This window comes from Callionymus lyra, chromosome 12 (assembly GCF_982586985.1).
Source record: "Callionymus lyra chromosome 12, fCalLyr1.hap1.1, whole genome shotgun sequence".
NCBI lineage: Eukaryota > Metazoa > Chordata > Actinopteri > Syngnathiformes > Callionymidae > Callionymus > Callionymus lyra.
The window spans coordinates 5,711,932-5,732,426 of NC_141829.1; the positions used below are offsets into that span (position 1 = coordinate 5,711,932).

General features: G+C 38.1%; 1 protein-coding gene across 1 annotated transcript in view; it reads left to right on the forward strand.

Moving 5' to 3' along the window:
- Window positions 1–12,011: 12,011 nt before the first annotated feature.
- The window catches only part of LOC148068072 (caveolae-associated protein 2-like), a 28,942-nt gene continuing 20,458 nt past the window's right edge, over window positions 12,012–20,495 (forward strand). The window contains exon 1 of the mRNA XM_087804299.1: window positions 12,012–12,641. Coding sequence (XP_087660425.1) covers window positions 12,102–12,641 — 540 coding nt within the window. The 5' untranslated portion in view covers window positions 12,012–12,101. The remainder of the gene's footprint in view (window positions 12,642–20,495) is intronic.

Genomic DNA, 20,495 nt, shown 5'->3' on the forward strand with positions numbered 1-20,495 from the left:
CAAGAAAATTGAGAGAGAAGACCTCAGAGCCCGAGCTGGGGTGTAAGTCTGGATCAGATCACTGATGGAAGGTCTGACCATGAATAGATCTGAAAGTAAGAACCAGAATTTTAAAATGATCCTGAAAGAAACTGGCAGCCAGTGAAGAGTTTGAAGGAGAAATGTGAGTTCTTCTACTAGAGCGGCCAGTGAAGAGTTTGAAGGAGAAATGTGAGTTCTTCTACTAGAGCAGCCAGTGAAGAGTTTGAAGGAGAAATGTGAGTTCTTCTACTAGAGCAGCCAGTGAAGAGTTTGAAGGAGAAATGTGAGTTCTTCTACTAGAGCGGCCAGTGAAGAGTTTGAAGGAGAAATGTGAGTTCTTCTACTAGAGCAGCCAGTGAAGAGTTTGAAGGAGAAATGTGAGTTCTTCTACTAGAGCGGCCAGTGAAGAGTTTGAAGGAGAAATGTGAGTTCTTCTACTAGAGCGGCCAGTGAAGAGTTTGAAGGAGAAATGTGAGTTCTTCTACTAGAGCAGCCAGTGAAGAGTTTGAAGCAGAAATGTGAGTTCTTCTACTAGAGCAGCCAGTGAAGAGTTTGAAGGAGAAATGTGAGTTCTTCTACTAGAGCAGCCAGTGAAGAGTTTGAAGCAGAAATGTGAGTTCTTCTACTAGAGCAGCCAGTGAAGAGTTTGAAGGAGAAATGTGAGTTCTTCTACTAGAGCAGCCAGTGAAGAGTTTGAAGGAGAAATGTGAGTTCTTCTACTAGAGCGGCCAGTGAAGAGTTTGAAGGAGAAATGTGAGTTCTTCTACTAGAGCAGCCAGTGAAGAGTTTGAAGGAGAAATGTGAGTTCTTCTACTAGAGCAGCCAGTGAAGAGTTTGAAGGAGAAATGTGAGTTCTTCTACTAGAGCAGCCAGTGAAGAGTTTGAAGGAGAAATGTGAGTTCTTCTACTAGAGCGGCCAGTGAAGAGTTTGAAGGAGAAATGTGAGTTCTTCTACTAGAGCGGCTCAGAATTGAAGCAAACTTTTACTATAGTTTAAACTACACAAACACATGGATTATAGGATCCAGATCTTGTTGTGACATCATTTTCTAAGTAAATAATCTAAGTTATTAACTTATTTAATTCTTTAAAAAATATACTGTATTCCGTCAACAAAACAAAAAATTATTGCCTTGTTTACAAAATTCTGACAATGAATGTTAAATTGTTTCTGATATGACGAGGATCATATGTGTATTGATAAAACAAATATAATAATTGCCGACTTTGTTTATATATGGACTTTGGCAATAATAATAATAATAATAATAATAAAAAGAACTATGAACTCATTATTAGTTAATTCTTGGAGCGGTGAATGTTTGAACTTTTCAAATGATGAACTGATTATGGTTGTTTAACCGCATCGTAGCCACATGCTAACAGTTAGCTTGTGCTATGGTTGCTTCTCAATATCTTTATAGATATGAAGTTTCAACTTTTGTCTTCTGTAGCCATCGTTCTTCACTGAAAACAGAGTAAAGGATGACGCAGGTACTTTCCTTAAATGTCACTTCTTAAGTTAAGCTCACAATTTGTCTGTTTCGAAACCTTATCCCGAATGTTTTGGTACTTCGAGTAACTGCACAGATACTTCTATAAAAAGGTTGACAGAAGAATGTTTCACGTTTCTTTCATGCAACAGGTTTTCACGACTAAATTCTAAATGAAGCGAGGCTTCAAAAGTCAAACCTTCACTTCTTTAAAAGGGAATAATAGTAACAAGTCTTTGCTGGTATGTAGCTCTTAATCCGTCTCTGCATGAGATTCCTTTCAAACATTTGAAAAAGCAAAACTCGTTCCTCGACAACGGGCAGGCGGTTTGTGGCGCCGCCCTCATCCTCGCCCTCATCCTCGCCCTCATCCTCGCCCTCATCCTCGCCCTCTTTCTCGCCCTCCTTCTCGCCCTCATCCTCGCCCTCATCCTCGCCCTCATCCTCGCCCTCCTTCTCGCCCTCATCCTCGCCCTCCTCCTCGCCCTCATCCTCGCCCTCATCCTCGCCCTCCTTCTCGCCCTCATCCTCGCCCTCCTCCTCGCCCTCATCCTCGCCCTCATCCTCGCCCTCCTTCTCGCCCTCATCCTCGCCCTCCTTCTCGCCCTCATCCTCGCCCTCCTCCTCGCCCTCATCCTCGCCCTCCTTCTCGCCCTCCTTCTCGCCCTCATCCTCGCCCTCCTTCTCGCCCTCATCCTCGCCCTCATCCTCGCCCTCCTCCTCGCCCTCCTTCTCGCCCTCCTTCTCGCCCTCATCCTCGCCCTCCTTCTCGCCCTCATCCTCGCCCTCCTCCTCGCCCTCATCCTCGCCCTCATCCTCGCCCTCCTTCTCGCCCTCATCCTCGCCCTCCTTCTCGCCCTCATCCTCGCCCTCCTTCTCGCCCTCATCCTCGCCCTCCTTCTCGCCCTCATCCTCGCCCTCATCCTCGCCCTCATCCTCGCCCTCATCCTCGCCCTCATCCTCGCCCTCATCCTCGCCCTCATCCTCGCCCTCCTCCTCGCCCTCATCCTCGCCCTCCTTCTCGCCCTCCTTCTCGCCCTCCTTCTCGCCCTCCTTCTCGCCCTCATCCTCGCCGTGGACCTGAGTTTGAGAAGCGACTCGTGCCAGGATAGGATTCTGGTTCAGTCCGGTCGACCTGCAGCGACATGTTTGTGTGGATCAACGATCGGATGATGTTAGCGCCTCGTCGAGCAGCGGTTACCTTGTTAAACATACGTTTAAGATCGGTTCACAAAAAAACATAAACAATGTTATTTCCTTTAATCTTTGTTTGTTCTTTATATTTGCACTTTGTCATCCTTTGCACTTTGTTCTTGTTTTTGTTTTCATGAAACTATCATCTACTGGGAACTGGAAACCCAATTATCCGAAGGAGATTTCCAGAGGGTTTAATAAAGTCGATCTTTCTAAACATGTAAATGCTACATTCTTAGAACTGTTGAATCAAAAGTCACCCAAATTGGTTAAAAATGCTAACCTAGCGCTGTGATCGAAAGGGACCGAATCAATACTATGGAAAGAAAAGGTGAATGGATTATATCTATCGTCACAAAATCAGGAAAATAAAAGACGTCTCTCTCGGTGCTAATGCTAACTTTGTGAATGCTAACAGTGTGTATGCTAACATCCGTCAGCAGGTTCAAGTTCTGATGTTCTACTAGGCATCTGAGGTAGAGCTGGACCCAATGAGGATGCTAACAACAGACAAAAAAACTGAATGAATCAAAAGGGTTCACAATAGTTACACAAAACAAGTTCAAGTTTCCATATCACAGTCTGAATAAACAACCGGAGAACAAAAACTCAAGGTGACTGAAAAAACTAAAAAACTCGGTGAATAGAAAAAAAACACACAGGCTGGAAAAAAACGACAAAAAAGTAGGCTCAGGCAAAAGGAGGACAAAAATACTAAGAAGAAGAAAAATGTAATCCACAGAGAGAAAGAGAATAGAGAACGTACATAACAGGGAGGAGACGATTATAATCCGGCGCCTGTTGCTGCAGGAGAGGTGGCTTTAAGCTCTGCTGCCGAGGTGGTGATTAAGTGACGAGCGGCAGCTTCTGTTTGAGCAACAGGCGCCGTGGAGCTTTTAAAAAAAAGTTTCAAAATAAAATCACGAGACAAGACATGACAAGGAAAACCATAAAGGAAAATACGTTCTATCATATTATAATATTTATGACCATAATTTAAGAGAATGTGAAGAAACATAAAGCAAAAATTGAGCCAACGAAGATCATCCGATTCCTAGAGTCAGTTTGGCGGGAAGCAGAAATGTTTTAGTAAGAGCAGAAATATTTATTTTTTAAACGTTGTTTTGGTTTTATCTCACCTTTCCTGGTTGTCAAGTATTAGCAATGCTACGCTACATTTTCCCGCCAAAATCGTCAACTCAAATCTGATGGGTCAAAATAGTTAGCAAACCTACCCAGCAAATAACCCAGTAGTCTTATAAAGATGTCAGTGTTTAAGATAAATTAAGAAACAGATTATTTATAGATAAAAGTTAAACTGTTATGTTATTTTAGTTTTATTGATTCTGTGTTTTGTAAATTCTTAGTTTGCGTTATTGATTGTGTGTTTTCTTTTGTAAAATCTTAGTTTGTTTTATGTTTTATTTCGTGAATTCTTAGTTTGTGTTATCGATTCATAATTATAATTCAAAATTTATTTTACGCATGGATTTAGTTTGACTCGTGACCTCGACCATTAAAAGATTTTGCCGCTTGTGTGATTGGGTTCTACGCCCCCCGTTGTAAGATGCATTTCTAACTGACGACCAGTAGGGGGCGTCCATTACAACCAACTGTTTTCATTTGATTGACAGACAGCTTTTGTTTTGACAGCCTGTCGTAACAGGAAACAGGCCTGGAAAGTACACAGGGAGTGCTGACACGGAGCACGAACCCTCGGAACATATGCAACATGTAGCAGAAGATCCAGGAAGACGAGAACACGGACTGAGGCGGAAAAGCATCGAGGAAAAGGCAGCAGCTGCTCGGACGACAGGATGTTAGCGTGAGAGTTGGAAGTGATGGGGTCACACTTTGAAGCCGGTTTCTGTGGAAACCCTCAGAAGAAGAGGAGACGTTTGTGTTGACCCCGTTAGCTTTGAAGAAAGCTAAGGAACCTGAAGTCCAGGTGCTAGTTTTCTTGAGGAATCTCTGAAGAACCTGCTAGAAAAACACGTCGGGTTTTTGGCTGTTGAAGACCTGAAATCATGAAGATCTACCAGGATATGGTTGTAGTAGAAACATCTGGTCTGTAGTTGATGTTGTGAAAGTTGACAGAGAAGATAAAGCTGAAGTAACATCTGGTTGGAGTCACTTCAAACATTCCATCCATCCTTCATTCAGGGCCCGGTAAAGGGAGGACCCGACATTACCCTAACAGTGACACCAAAGTCCTTCATGTCCGCCCCCTCAGAGGTCTCTCCCCGAGTCGGACCATCCCAGAATACTTGGACAGGATTCTGCAGTGATCCATCTATAGTTCTCACACTTCATCTTGTCAACAAGAAACACTCAAACTTCTCCTAAAAAGAGGAAATTCCACAGTAATTTCAAATTCTGAGGGGCCACCATGTGAGGCCCCGAGGTCTTAAGAAGACTTTAAGAAGACTTTAAGAAGACTTTAAGAAGACCACTTTATTGCTTTATAGCTATAATTATTTCCATAAGAATCATGACCAGAACCTAAAGCAGACCTGGGAAAAGTGCGGCCCCCGCGGCCCCCTGACTCCATCCATGCGGCCCCCATGAACTTAAAATAATATTATAAAACTGTCCCTTTGGAAATGTTTAAAATCCATTAATATTGTTATTTCTATTATTTTCCTGATGATCTTTGTTTGAATATCTTTTTTCTCGTAGTGATATTATATGATATTTTTAAATAACACAAAAATTTCCACATTTATTTACCGGTGGTCTTAATGTCTTTTATTTATCATGTATTTTTATTTTTCTTAAGATCTTTGTTTTAATATATTTGTATCCTATTTTTTGCCTTAAATGTCCTTTTATTCATTTTCTTTTTTTTTACCTTAAAATGTTCCCATCTTATAAAATTGTTTATTAGTCCCTTCCTTCTTTTGGTTTGACGGTCCCTTGTAACAGCCTTTGTTTATAATGTGGCCCCTGAGGAGAGATTACCCCCCTGCACTAAAGGCATGAGGACTACATTTGAAACCTGTCGACTCTCGCAGAAACAAACAAGCCTCGAGTCTTTTTTCTGGATGATAATCCGTTGATCAAATATTTGATTTTACACAAATAATTTTCACCAAAAAATGGACAGAAAACATACTATCTTTTTTTTTGACTCCCTTGCATCATCTGTAGTTACTTATACAGCTGATTCCCACAGCTGGAGCCGTTCCCAGCTACCCGGGGCGAGATGTATAGGACACTCTGAACACGTGACAAGTCATGGACGCACAAGAGACGCACAACCATTCAGACAAACACAACTACATTTAGAGTTCTCCATCAAACTCTGTATGAGCTGTGGGAGTGCTGGCAGTAAACACACAAGTGTCCTTCATGAACAGATGTGGAGAAATCAAGAACAATGGTTTGTGTAGCAAGAATCACTGAGCTGTGTTGTCTTAATTGTGTGTTTTGTTTTGTGAATTTGTTGTTTGTTTTATTTATAGTGTGTTTTGTTATGTGAATTCTTAATTTGTGTTATTGATTGTTTGTTTTCTTTTGTGAAATCTTAGTTTGTTTTATTGTTTATGTTTTGTTTCATAGATTCTTAGTTTGTGTTATTGATTGTGTGATTTGTTTTGTGTATTTATGTAGTTTGTTTTACTGATTGTCTGCTTTGTTTGGTGAATTCTTAGTTTGTTTTTTGATTGTGTGTTTTCTTATTTAAAATCTTAGTTAGTTTTATTGTTTGTTTTTTGTTTCATAGATTCTTAGTTTGTGTTATTGATTGTGTGATTTGTTTTGTGTATTTTTGTAGTTTGTTTTACTGATTGTCTGCTTTGTTTGGTGAATTCTTAGTTTGTTTTTTGATTGTGTGTTTTCTTATTTAAAATCTTAGTTAGTTTTATTGTTTGTTTTTTGTTTCATAGATTCTTAGTTTGTGTTATTGATTGTGTGATTTGTTTTGTGTATTTATGTAGTTTGTTTTACTGATTGTCTGCTTTGTTTGGTGAATTCTTATTTTGTTTTTTGATTGTGTGTTTTCTTATTTAAAATCTTAGTTAGTTTTATTGTTTGTGTTTTGTTTCATAGATTCTTAGTTTGTGTTATTGATTGTGTGATTTGTTTTGTGTATTTTTGTAGTTTGTTTTACTGATTGTCTGCTTTGTTTGGTGAATTCTTAGTTTGTTTTTTGATTGTGTGTTTTCTTATGTGAAATCTTAGTTTGTTTTATTGTTTGTGTTTTGTTTCGTGAATTCTTAGTTTGTTTCATTTATTGTGTTTTTTCTTTTTTAAAATCTTAGTTAGTTTTATTGTTTGTGTTTTGTTCTGTGAAATTCTAGTTTGTTTTTCTGATTGTGTGTTTTGTGTGGTGAATTTTTAGTTTGTTTGATTGATTTTGTGTTTGCTTATGATCATTTTTTTGATTTATTATTGTTTGTGTTTTGTTTCGTGAATTTGTAGTTTGTTTTATTAATTGTGTGTTTTGTTTTGTTTGTTCATTTTCTTGGTTGATTTGTTTTTACTTCTCAGCCAACACAGATACGTCAAGTTTACTAAAAATAACACAACCTTTAAACAAGTGAAATTAAATGAAAAACGGACTCGTTCGATGATTTATGATAAAATCATTTTCACTTTATTTATCTGAACGTTGTTCTGTCAGTGTGATGCTGAATCCTGCCCTAGAATAAATACATTAACGACCAAATTAAAAGTGGAAAACAAAGACCTCCGTGATCGCTGAAGCTTCACCAGAGTAACAGGAACCGAGACAAATGAAGTGGTGAACATGAGCAACAAGTCCACGTGACGACCTGGAGCTCCTGAGGTCCTGGAGCTGCTGGAGGGGAAATCTAGGACAAGCTTTTCAATGCCTGCCGAGGGCTCGGGGCCCGGAGGGCTCAGGGGCCGGTGATGCCCGGACACAGATGAGCTCATTGTTGAAACAGGGATTTCCACGTCCGTGTCCTGATGGCATGACATGGAGCGAGAGGCGAGAGAGGAAGAGAGGAAGAGAGGGAAGAGAGGAAAGAGAGGAAAGAGAGGGAAGAGAGGAAAGAGAGGAAAGAGAGGGAAGAGAGGGAAGAGAGGAAAGAGAGGGAAGAGAGGGAAGAGAGGAAAGAGAGGAACGAGAGGAAAGAGATGAAAAGAGGAAAGAGAGGAAAGAGAGCGAGAGAGGAAGAGAGGAAAGAGAGGAAGAGAGGAAAGAGAGGAAAGAGAGGAAAGAAAGGAAAGAGAGGAAAGAGAGGGAAGAGAGGAAAGAGAGGAAAGAGAGGAAAGAGAGGAAGAGAGGAAGAGAGGAACGAGAGGAAAGAGAGGAAAGAGAGGAAGAGAGGAAAGAGAGGGACGAGAGGAAAGAGAGGAAATAAAGGAAAGAGAGGAAAGAGAGGAAAGAGAGCGAGAGAGGAAGAGAGGAAGAGAGGAACGAGAGGAACGAGAGGAACGAGAGGAAAGAGAGGAAAGAGAGGAAGAGAGGAAAGAGAGGGAAGAGAGGAAAGAGAGGAAAGAAAGGAAAGAGAGGAAAGAGAGGGAAGAGAGGGAAGAGAGGAAGAGAGGAAATAGAGGAAAGAGAGGAAAGAAAGGAAAGAGAGGAAAGAGAGGGAAGAGAGGAAAGAGAGGGAAGAGAGGGAAGAGAGGATAGAGAGGAAAGAGAGGGAAGAGAGGGAAGAGAGGACAGAGAGGAAAGAGAGGAACGAGAGGAACGAGAGGAAAGAGAGGAAAGAGAGGAAAAAGAGGAACGAGAGGAAAGAGAGGACAGAGAGGAAAGAGAGGAACGAGAGGAAAGAGAGGAACGAGAGGAACGAGAGGAAAGAGAGGAAAGAGAGCGAGAGAGGAAGAGAGGAAGAGAGGAAAGAGAGGAGAGAGGAAGAGAGGAAGAGAGGAACGAGAGGAATGAGAGGAAAGAGAGGAAAGAGAGAAAGAGAGGAAAGAGTTGTATTTTGTCTGTAACTTTCTTTATGAGTCTGAGCCTCAGTGTGTCGTCGTCCAGATACTTATGTTTAGGGTTCATTTGAAAATGTGTTCCTGTGGAAAAAGGGTCAATAGATGCGGACAAAACTGAACAATTCTGCCAGAGAACGTAACATACAGTATATATAGTTATATAAACAACTTTTAAATGGTTTTTAAAATATGTTTTTATGACACGATCACGAGTCAAAACACAACAAAGTGAAGCTTCCAAGTTTTGATGCTAGTTTCTTAACACTGGGAAATGTTTTCCTGTGCTGTGTCTCAAATCTCGTACTTCTCTAAGTGCACTGCTTTACAGTACACTGTAAGACAGTGCACTTACTTGTGCAGTGCTCAAATGTCAACAGTGTAGTACTGTCTTAAATCAAACTCTGCTGCTACACACTTACAGTGTAGTACTGTCTCAAATCAAACTCTGCTGCTACACACTTACAGTGTAGTACTGTCTTAAATCAAACTCTGCTGCTACACACTTACAGTGTAGTACTGTCTCAAATCAAACTCTGCTGCTACACACTTACAGTGTAGTACTGTCTCAAATCAAACTCTGCTGCTACACACTTACAGTGTAGTACTGTCTCAAATCAAACTCTGCTGCTACACACTTACAGTGTAGTACTGTCTCAAATCAAACTCTGCTGCTACACACTTACAGTGTAGTACTGTCTTAAATCAAACTCTGCTGCTACACACTTACAGTGTAGTACTGTCTCAAATCAAACTCTGCTGCTACACACTTACAGTGTAGTACTGTCTCAAATCAAACTCTGCTGCTACACACTTACAGTGTAGTACTGTCTCAAATCAAACTCTGCTGCTACACACTTACAGTGTAGTACTGTCTTAAATCAAACTCTGCTGCTACACACTTACAGTGTAGTACTGTCTTAAATCAAACTCTGCTGCTACACACTTACAGTGTAGTACTGTCTCAAATCAAACTCTGCTGCTACACACTTACAGTGTAGTACTGTCTTAAATCAAACTCTGCTGCTACACACTTACAGTGTAGTACTGTCTCAAATCAAACTCTGCTGCTACACACTTACAGTGTAGTACTGTCTCAAATCAAACTCTGCTGCTACACACTTACAGTGTAGTACTGTCTCAAATCAAACTCTGCTGCTACACACTTACAGTGTAGTACTGTCTCAAATCAAACTCTGCTGCTACACACTTACAGTGTAGTACTGTCTCAAATCAAACTCTGCTGCTACACACTTACAGTGTAGTACTGTCTTAAATCAAACTCTGCTGCTACACACTAACAGGAAATGACTCGTCAGCTTCTTCTTCTACTACTATTTAACACTGATTGTAACCAGTCGTTGAAACACTATCATCGACACTTGACAACACTTTTCACCAATTGAAACAAGTTATTAAGTTGTGTTTCATTGTGTTATTACTGTTGTTGTGTTGTTTTTGTGGTAAAATTAGTGTTTACATCGGTAGTGTTTACTGCGAAGACGTCAGTGACGTAGCTTCAGTTTAGTGACGTAGCTCTAGACCAAGGGTGAGCAATTATAATTCTTCAAGGGCCACATTCAATTCTGTGAATGTTGTTAGGGGCCGTCAAGCAAAAAGAAAGACGAGAAAATCCCTAAAAAAAAGGACGAGAGTCATTAGGCCGTGACTTTTATTAAGATAAATAAGCTGCTATTGAATTCTTGTATAGATTACTTTTTTTCAAAAAAAACTTAAAAAAAAATATATTTTGAGGTATTAATATATACTCGAAAAACTACACATTAGTAAATAAGTGTGAAAATGTGAATTAATAATAAATACAAAATACATTTGTTAATGCATTAGAACCATTTAAACATGATCAAACTTTGACATTACGAGGGCCGCGTAAATACAGTCAAAGGGCCGCATGTAAGATGGCAGCCGTTTAAGGTGGAAAGTGTCACTGTATCCTCTCGTCCTCAGTTGTTACCGGGACTTCGCAGGATTTCATTGTTCATTTGGCTACGGACTGCAGAATGGCTAGCGTCTTTAATTGTTTAACTGCTACACAAAAATGAACAAATGTTGTGAATATTTGCATGTTAATTGTAAATAGAAAAATTTAATTATTTTATTTCAAATGAACTTTGTTGAAATGGTTAAAATAAACAAGTCATGAGCATAAATGCCATTTTGTTTTTCTGATGTCAGACTCGAGGAATCATAACAATGTGTTTAAAGGAATGTGACAAACACAAACATCTGACTTCATGAATGCGCCCCCTGGTGTCTGACTCTTGAAACCACCTGCTGTGCAGTGACACACTTACAGTGAGTTACTTTGACAACACATGTCTGGTAAAAACAACAACTCTCGCTCACTGACACACAATCACACGGAAGGTCTCGCTGAAAAACTAGACCCACAGGTCACCATGGCAACCCCCCCCCACTTCCTGTCAGGGGAGGTGTTTGGAAAAATATTTTCATTAAAAAAACTTACAATACAAGTTGCTTCAATTTGAAAAATATGTTTTTAATGATATAGAAATAAATGTTAGGAGGAAATAATATTAAAGTTTATTTATTTATTGTTTTTTTTATTAAAGTGAGAACATTTTTAAAGTCGTTTTTATGTTGAAGTAAAAATAGTGTTTTGATTTCATATTTTTATTGGAGTGAAAATAAAAATGAAATAATTTTAAGAAGTAAAAATCATCTTGATGTTTTTAAGTGAAAACTAATTCTTCTTTATATTAAAGTGTAAAAATGTTGTAAAGAGGTTTTTATAATAAAGTGAAAACTGTTGCGAAGTCAAATTTTTAACTAAAGTGATTTAATTAAAAAGGTAATTTTAAATTAAATGTAAAATAAGTATTGAGGGCGTTTTTTTTATCGAAGTGAAAATAGTTATAATGTATTATTTAATATTAAATAATAATATTAAAAGTATTTTTAGTTTAGTAGTTTTTTAATGTAAAAAAGTGCAGTTTAAGATATATACATCGTTTTGATGTATTTTTCTTTCTTTGGTGAAAACAAATGTTAAGTAGTTTAATTTGATTAAAGAGAAAAACTTTTTTTTCAATTGAAAATAGTTTTGAAGTAGTTTTTTAGGTAAATTCCCTTTTTTTTTTTTAGAACTATAAATAATAAATACTATAAATAATATAATTCTTAGTATACATACTACACTATAAACATATATAAAGAAACAGTAGCGAGGTACACACCAGCCTCACCTCACTGACACACAAACACACGGAAGGTTGAAAAGTATCCGCACACAGGGCTCGCCCCGCGGGTCACCATGGCAACGGGGCCCCTCCCCGCGGCTCTCAGGGGCGGTGTTTTGAAAGTTCACTGCGTGAGTGTGTGTGTGTGCGCGTGTGCGTGCGAGGGGCGTGGACGTGCGAGAGCTCGAGTCCTCAACTTTCCCCAAAACTTCCTCTCGTCAGATCCAGTGGCAGCAACTTTTTTTTTTCCCCAGCAGCACTTGAACGCACCATGGAAGAAGAAACGGCTCCGGTCCGACCCGCCAGCACCAGCACCCCGGAGAACCAGGAGCTGCTCATCCCCAGCTTCAGCCCGGCCTCCGCGCCCTCGTCGCCCACCCCGACCGGCACCCTGTCCCGCCTGGGTCTGAAGAGCCCGACGAGCTCCGGGGCCGCGGCACCGGCGGGCGCGGTGGCCCCCGGGAGCCCCGTGGACCGCGGCCAGGTGAGCGCCATCACCGTCGTGGCTCTGCTGGACAAGCTGGTGAACATGATGGAGGCGGTCCAGGAGAACCAGACGCGCATGGAGCAGCGGCAGTCCGACCTGGAGGGCGCCGTGCGCACGGTGCAGGGCGACGTGACGCGCCTGTCCAAGCACCACCTGGGCACGTCCAACAGCGTCAGCAAGCTGCTGGAGAGGTCCCGCAAGGTGAGCGCGCACCTGAAGGAGGTCAAGGAGCGCCTGGACAAGCAGGGCGTCCAGGTGAAGAAGCTGGAGTCCAACCACAGTCACCTGCTCAAGAGGAACCACTTCAAGGTCGTCATCACGCAGGTGAGCGGGGGACGTTTTTTTTTTTTTTTTTGGAGGGTGTGTGTGCGCGTGCGTGTGTGCGCGTGCGTGTGTGTGAAAGAGAGAAGGGAGTGTCGCTGTATTTGCATTCGAGCGCAGGAAGGTGTGCGTGAACGTTTCTTCTGGGCCACATGGGCGCAGACACGTGACCCGCCACAGGTGATGATCCAGAGACTCGTTCAACAGGAACTTGATTTGAAAATGAAATCGATCCTCGAGTCGTGCTCGGAATTAATGTTTTATCTGGAGGAGAGGCGCATTTTTATGTAGTATTTTACATTAAAAAACAAGGAAAAAAAACATCAGATAATTGAATTTTTAATTAAATATTTAAATATGACGTTTAAAAATGTGTCTATTTTGTCATTTAAGTAAATAATCTATACTGACATTTATATACACTGAGATTTCTGGAGGAGAGTCACATTTTTCTTTATTATTTTACATTAAAAAACATCAGATAATTGAATTTTTAATTAAATATTTAAATATGACGTTTAAAAATGTGTCTATTTTGTCATTTGAGTAAATAATTAATACTGAAATGTATATACACTGAGATTTCTGGAGAAGAGTCACATTTTTCTTTTTTATTTTACATTAAAAAACATCAGATAATTGAATTTTTAATTAAATATTTAAATATGACGTTTAAAAATGTGTCTATTTTGTCATTTAAGTAAATAATTAATACTGAAATTTATATACACTGAGATTTCTGGAGGAGAGTCACATTTTTCTTTATTATTTTACATTAAAAAACATCAGATAATTGTATTTTTAATTAAATATTTAAATATGACGTTTAAAAATGTGTCTAATTGATAATTAAATTCAATAATTTATACTTTGGAAGTTTGTCTTCTTTAAAATAATAATAATATATATTTTTTAATATTTTAAAAACGCATTTTTTATATTATATATATATATATATATATATATATATATATATATATATATATATATATATATATTCTAATTACATTAATTAAAACAATGAATTTTCTAATTGCAGTATTTTTTCCTAACATTATTTTAAATTGAATATCAAATGCTGGTATAACAGTAACAAGTATATCAGTGACATCAGAATATTTATGGTTAAATGTAATATTGCAAGTGTTGAAACTAATTTTATGGACTGAAATTTTTGTAGTTTTTTAAAATCCCGTTTTTTTAATAATAAATTAAATAATTAATACATTGAGTTTCTTCAACTTCTTCTTTTAATTTCTTTTTTTTAATTCAAAACAAGACAATAATATGTTTTTTAAAGATATAGTTTTATATATTAATTCCAATAATTCCAAAATAGTTTAAAAATATATACTTTTTAAAATTTGTAGTATTTTGACTACAATATAAAAAAATGAATGTTTTTGTATTGAATTCCACCAGATAAAACCAAAAGAATATCGAGCTATGCTTGATTCTGAGCTTCTACTGTGTCACGTGATCATCTGCTGTCACATGATTGGCTGAGAGTTTGATCAAGTAGCTCGGTGGTCTGTTAGTACTGTCTGGTGAAACTGTTATACCGACTATTTATACTGAATTTAAAAGGACACAAATAAAAAAATATTGAATTTGGAAAACATAATAATTAATAATTGAAATTAGATTATGAAACCCTATGTGTAAAAATGTGTTAAATTAAATTTATGAAAATAATTTTAAGAATCAAAACCTTTTCGATATTTTCTTTTGTTAGGTTAAAACAAATGTTAAGTAGTTTCTTCTTATGATTAAAGTAAAGAAAGTTTGTTTTTTTTTCAATCGAAAATATTTTAATAAATAGTTACAAAATACCAACATTTATTTGAATGGAATTGAATTTTAGAAATTGAATTTTTAAAAGATTAGAATAAGATTATGAAACTTTATGTGTAAAAAAAAATAACAAATTAGAATGAACTAAGTACATTATTAATTGAATTATTAAAAATATATATATATTCAAAATATATATATATTCGAAATAGAAATTATTTAAGAATAATAATTAAATACTTAAAAAACAACATTTAAATTGAAAAATGTCATTATTTAAAACGCTAAAAGTAATAAAAAATAAATAAATAATTAAACCATGTTATATTCCGATGACACCAATATATCAATAACTGGTTTATAAAGACACATTTAAAAAAAAACAACATTTATTTTAAATCTACTCGAGGACGGCTCCCTCCCCCGTCACCCCCGAGAAGACGGGTGTGTCTGGGAAGCTGCTCGGGATAATAGAGGACGAGCAGATCTACTTACAGCCCACAGTCATTAGACGTTTGGCTTTTAGGGGGATTTACCTGCCGAGACACACCTGTACAGGTGCTCGGGTTCACCTCCTGCAAGAGGCGACTTTTGTCAAACGTTTACGAGGATTTCGTCGATGTCGCTCGATCCAAATAGTTTGAATCGAAAACAAGTTTTTCACTGTGGTGGATGTGAGAGGAGGGAGGGTTGTGGGGGAGTCGAGGGGGAGTCGAGGGGGAGTCCAGGGGGGAGTCGAGGGGGGAGTCGAGGGGGAGTCCAGGGGGGAGTCGAGGGGGAGTCGAGGGGGGAGTCGAGGGGGAGTCCAGGGGGGAGTCGAGGGGGAGTCGAGGGGGAGTCGAGGGGGGAGTCGAGGGGGGAGTCCAGGGGGGAGTCGAGGGGGAGTCCAGGGGGGAGTCGAGGGGGAGTCGAGGGGGGAGTCGAGGGGGAGTCCAGGGGCGAGTCGAGGGGGAGTCGAGGGGGAGTCGAGGGGGGAGTCGAGGGGGAGTCGAGGGGGAGTCGAGGGGGGAGTCCAGGGGGGAGTCGAGGGGGGAGTCGAGGGGGAGTCGAGGGGGGAGTCGAGGGGGAGTCGAGGGGGGAGTCGAGGGGGAGTCCAGGGGGGAGTCGAGGGGGGAGTCGAGGGGGAGTCGAGGGGGGAGTCGAGGGGGAGTCGAGGGGGGAGTCGAGGGGGAGTCCAGGGGGGAGTCGAGGGGGGAGTCGAGGGGGAGTCGAGGGGGGAGTCGAGGGGGGAGTCGAGGGGGAGGTGAAGGTGCTTTTGTTGACCGAGCCGACAGCACCGCGAGCCCTTCAACCACGGATGTTATCTGGTTTCCCAGGTACCGACTGAGGCTCCGTTGTTCACGTGCGACAGGTGCCAAGAGGTTGTTTGCCCGGGGAGGGGCAGACAGAAGCAATCGATCCGAGCTTTGCTCATTTTTTAGGAAGGAGTGTCGCTTGAAAGAGAGTGAAGATCTTTAATCAGAAGTATTTATGAATAACTCAAACGTTTTTTCTTTTGAATTTGTTGGTTAAAACATTTTTTTAAAGCAGTTTAAATCATATTTAAATATTAAGTCGATAAAATATTTTAAAAAAAAGTGATTAAACAAATAAAGGAAAGTTTTAACTAGTAACCTCCGTGTTAGATAAATATTGAAAGATATTTTCATGAACAATTATCATCATGTGAGGAAAAGACTGGATTTAAAAGATGGCGACGACAAGTTTTCTCTGACACTGTTGCAAGTGTGGTGCGTTCAATAGTGTAGGACCAGTTAAGGTGCATTCAAGAGCGTGGGACAAGTCAATGTATGCTAAAAAAAAAGTAGAGCAACTCAATGAAGAATCTGTGTTTTTTTTTTAAATGTAGCTATTAACTATTGTATTGTATATAAAGAAGGTTTGTGTATTCGCAAGAATGTATCACAAATACATATCAAGTTACAGGATCACCGATAATGATGTACTGTGATACTATAGGGACAAGGATATATTTGTAGTATAGGCAAGTACTTGTCTCTGGTGTTGTGATAGTGTAGTAACAAGTATATATGTGTAGTATTGTCCAGTACTTGACTCTGGTGGTGTGATAGTGTAGTAACAAGTATATATGTGTAGTATTGTCCAGTACTTGACTCTGGTGTTGTGATAGTGTAGTAACAAGGACATATTTGTGGTATTGTCCAGTACTTGACTCTGGTGTTGTGATAGTGTAGTAACAAGGATATATGTGTAGTATTGTCGAGTACTTGACTCTGGTGTTGTGATAGTGTAGTAACAAGTATATATGTGTAGTATTCTCCAGTACTTGACTCTGGTGTTGTGATAGTGTAGTAACAAGGATATATGTGTAGTATTGTCGAGTACTTGACTCTGGTGTTGTGATATGCTAGTAACAAGGATATATGTGTAGTATTGTCGAGTACTTGACTCTGGTGTTGTGATAGTGTAGTAACAAGTATATATGTGTAGTATTCTCCAGTACTTGACTCTGGTGTTGTAGTATTTACAGACCACATGACTCTTGACGAAGTCGTAACTGCTTTCATTTGTTTTCAAACCAAAATATGTCCAAACATCAGCTTTAAAAGCTGCTGGACTCACTGTATCCTCTCGTCCTGAGTCATCACTGTATCCTCTCATCCTCAGTTTTGCAGGATTTAATTGTTCGTTTAGCGACAGAGGATGTAATGACTGCTGCCATCTAAAGGCCGGAAGTTTAATTGCAACACAAAAATGAACACACCTTAAATATTTGGGTGTTAATTGTAAGTAAAAAAATCCAATAATTCTTAGTAGAAACACTTTATAGTAAATTTGGTAAAACATAAATATGAGTTGAAGTAAAAAAAAACATTTTTCGAAAAAAAAAAAAATCAAATAAATCTACAATAACTCCTAGAATAGTAGCAATAAAAGAAGAATACAAACATTGTATTATAATATAATACATACAAACAATAATAAATAATAAAAAACTCTCCTAAATGATGGTGAAACAGAAAGTTTTCAGTTTGAGTGACATCTACAGTTGCTGGTTGAAATCCCGTGAGGTGACTTGAGGTGACTTGAGGAAATAAAAATCATCTCTTGTTCTTCCTGCTCTTTTTATTTGACTTTGTTTCTGCGTCGCACCTGCGCTGGTTCTTGTCCTGATAAGATTAAAGCGTCAAACACTGCTGAGCTGAAAACACATGGAAACACATGGAGCCTCACAAACCTTCTGGGCTCGTCGGCTCCGAACCTTTCGGGCCCCGAGACGTGACAGGAGCCTCTGCTGCTCCACTGAGCTTCTCTGCTTAACAGGCTCTAATGAGGACCTCCTTCTTCACTGTTGGTTTGTTTGGCTTTTCGGGGCTTTTCATGTTTGTTGACGGCCCCTAAACTCAGGGGTCACACGTGTTCCACTGTCACAAATCTGCTGCGAAATATATAATATAATATACAAAATAATACTGATAAACAATTAATAAACAATAAATAAATAATATAAAATGGTACTAATAAACAATAAATAAACTGATAATAATAAATTATGTAAAAAATACAATAGATGGATATATATATAATACTGATAAACAATAAATAAATAACACAAAATATTACAAAATAATACTGATCAGTAATATAAAAAAGAATATAAAACAATACTGATAAGCAATTAATAAGTAATACAAAATATCCATAATAAAACTGATAAATAATAAATAATATAAAAATACAATAGATGGATAAATATAAAATACTGATAAACAATAAAAAATACTGATAAACTGGTTGATTTTAAATGTCTTATCTAACAATTTTATTACTAGTATTTCATATATATTTTTTCCATAAAAAATGTGTTTAGGAAATAAAGAGCTTTTCTATCACATTTTAAGATGGAATTAAGAATTTATGTTAAAATAAATGTTACAAAACTTTTACTATGGCATAATGTGTTTTATATATTTGATTTTATTTGTATTATTTTTCATTTTCAAACAGAAATACTCATAAAACAACATCAACAAAAGCAAAAAATACAAATAGATAAATCAAATATAATAATATTTTAACAATATTGTAATATCATATAAATATTTAAATTAAATAAAAATAAAGTGCCAGCATAAAGAAGTTGAAATTATTAATTTATTTTAAAATTGTTTTTAAGTTTGATAGAAGCTACTATTTGCCTTCGTGGCTCCGTGAGGTTCTGGGAGTGACAGCTGTCACGAAAACATCTCACGTTGCAAGGAACGTCTGCCAAACTACACAGTCAGAAGTACCAAAACTTGTTTGTTAGTCTGAAGTTCATTTCACCAGTATGTGTTAAGAGAAAGTATTTTTGCAGAAGCTTAAACTATTTTACGCAACATTTGATCGAGAAAAAACGTGAAAAATAGAATAAAAGGTGAAAAAATTATCACTATAATGTATATTTTCACGATTTATTTGTAGTTTTCTATCTTTTCAAATGTAGTTCCTATAATTCTGTTCGATATCTAGTTTATATGTTTGTAGTTTTAATACTTGATTGTAAATTTAATTTTAAAAAAAAGTTGGCGGTAGTTTGCAAAATGTGTTGATTTACCTGATTATTATTTCTTTAGCCTGAGAACTGTATTTTTTCCCATGGTCTTGAATGCACCATTTATCTCCTACGTTATTGAACACACCAGTATTTTTTGTGTTTTAAAACAAGATTAAACAATTTCTCGTCATGTTTGAACCAACGAAAAATGATTTAGGCAAAATGTTTCTCTTGAATCTAACTAGTCCAAGGTCTTGAATGCACCATAGTCGGTCCTACGTTATTGAACGCACCACACTCGTCACTCAGATGCAGAGATTGTGTATTGTTGTTGGGTTTTTTTTCAAAATATTTTGATTCTTGTTTTAATCAACGCAATATATTATTTATTTTTTTCCTGAGAATTTAATTTGTCCTACACTATTAAATGCACCATAGACGTTTCTTTGTCATTGAACGCACCACGCTTGTACTTGTGTGTGTGTATTTGTTGTTAGTTTAAACAAAAAGAAACAAGTAAACACTCAGTAAATGTCATGTTTACACAAGAATTTCAAATATGGTTTTAATTAACGATAATAGTAAAACAAAGTTTTCAATTTCTTTTTCTGATAATTTAATTTGTCCCATGCTCTTGAAGGCACCATAGCCAGTCCTACGTTAGTGAATGCACCATACTGGCCCGTGCCTCTTTTGCTTTACAAAAATTAAACCCTTTTTGGGACTTGTTTTTAAAAAACTGATAATGATTTTAACAATGTTTTTATATTTTTTTCTAATAATTTAATTTGTCCCATGCTCTTGAATGCACCACAGCTAGTCCCTTATTACGAAACTCATCACTCGGAAACTGTATTTGATGTATTTTCATACAAAATTAAAGAATTTCTCTGCTCATTTTAGTCAAAGTAAACAATATAAGCTTAGTTCATATTTTTGTTGAGCACGTTTAGTCGTGTTATTTCGTCCCCACTTGGGCTTCACGATATTGAAAATAAGTGCGATAATCGGTAATGGTGTCTTGAATTGCGATATCGATATTAATGCGATATATTTTTCACCTAAAAATTTAGCCTCGTGCAAAAACATCACTTATTACGCTTCAGTCTCGCGGGACTTGAATGTGTTTCCCGCGAAAACTGAGCGACATCAGAGAGGAGCCGCCGGCGCGTCGTGATATCACCAAATCAATAATAAATCCACCTCCTTGCACACGCACACATAACACTTTATAAACGACGCTAACAACTTAGCTCGTTAGCATACGGTGAAGACGCACACATTACACTTTATAAATGACGCTAACAACTTAGCTCGTTAGCATACGGTGAAGACGGACAGGTTTGTTTGGAAGTTCACGATCTTCTAAGAAAACAACTGAGACGAGATGAAAAGTTCTTACAATATGTTGCTTTAACAAAGGAGGTTGAAAGAGACGAGTGACTGGATCACTAGTGTTTGACTAGATCAGAAGTTAGTAATACTTCTGTGGATATACTGAGCCAAGACGTGTCGCCATAGCAACCGAGCCTAGCAAGCTGCGTCGCAAAGTTCACAGACGGACG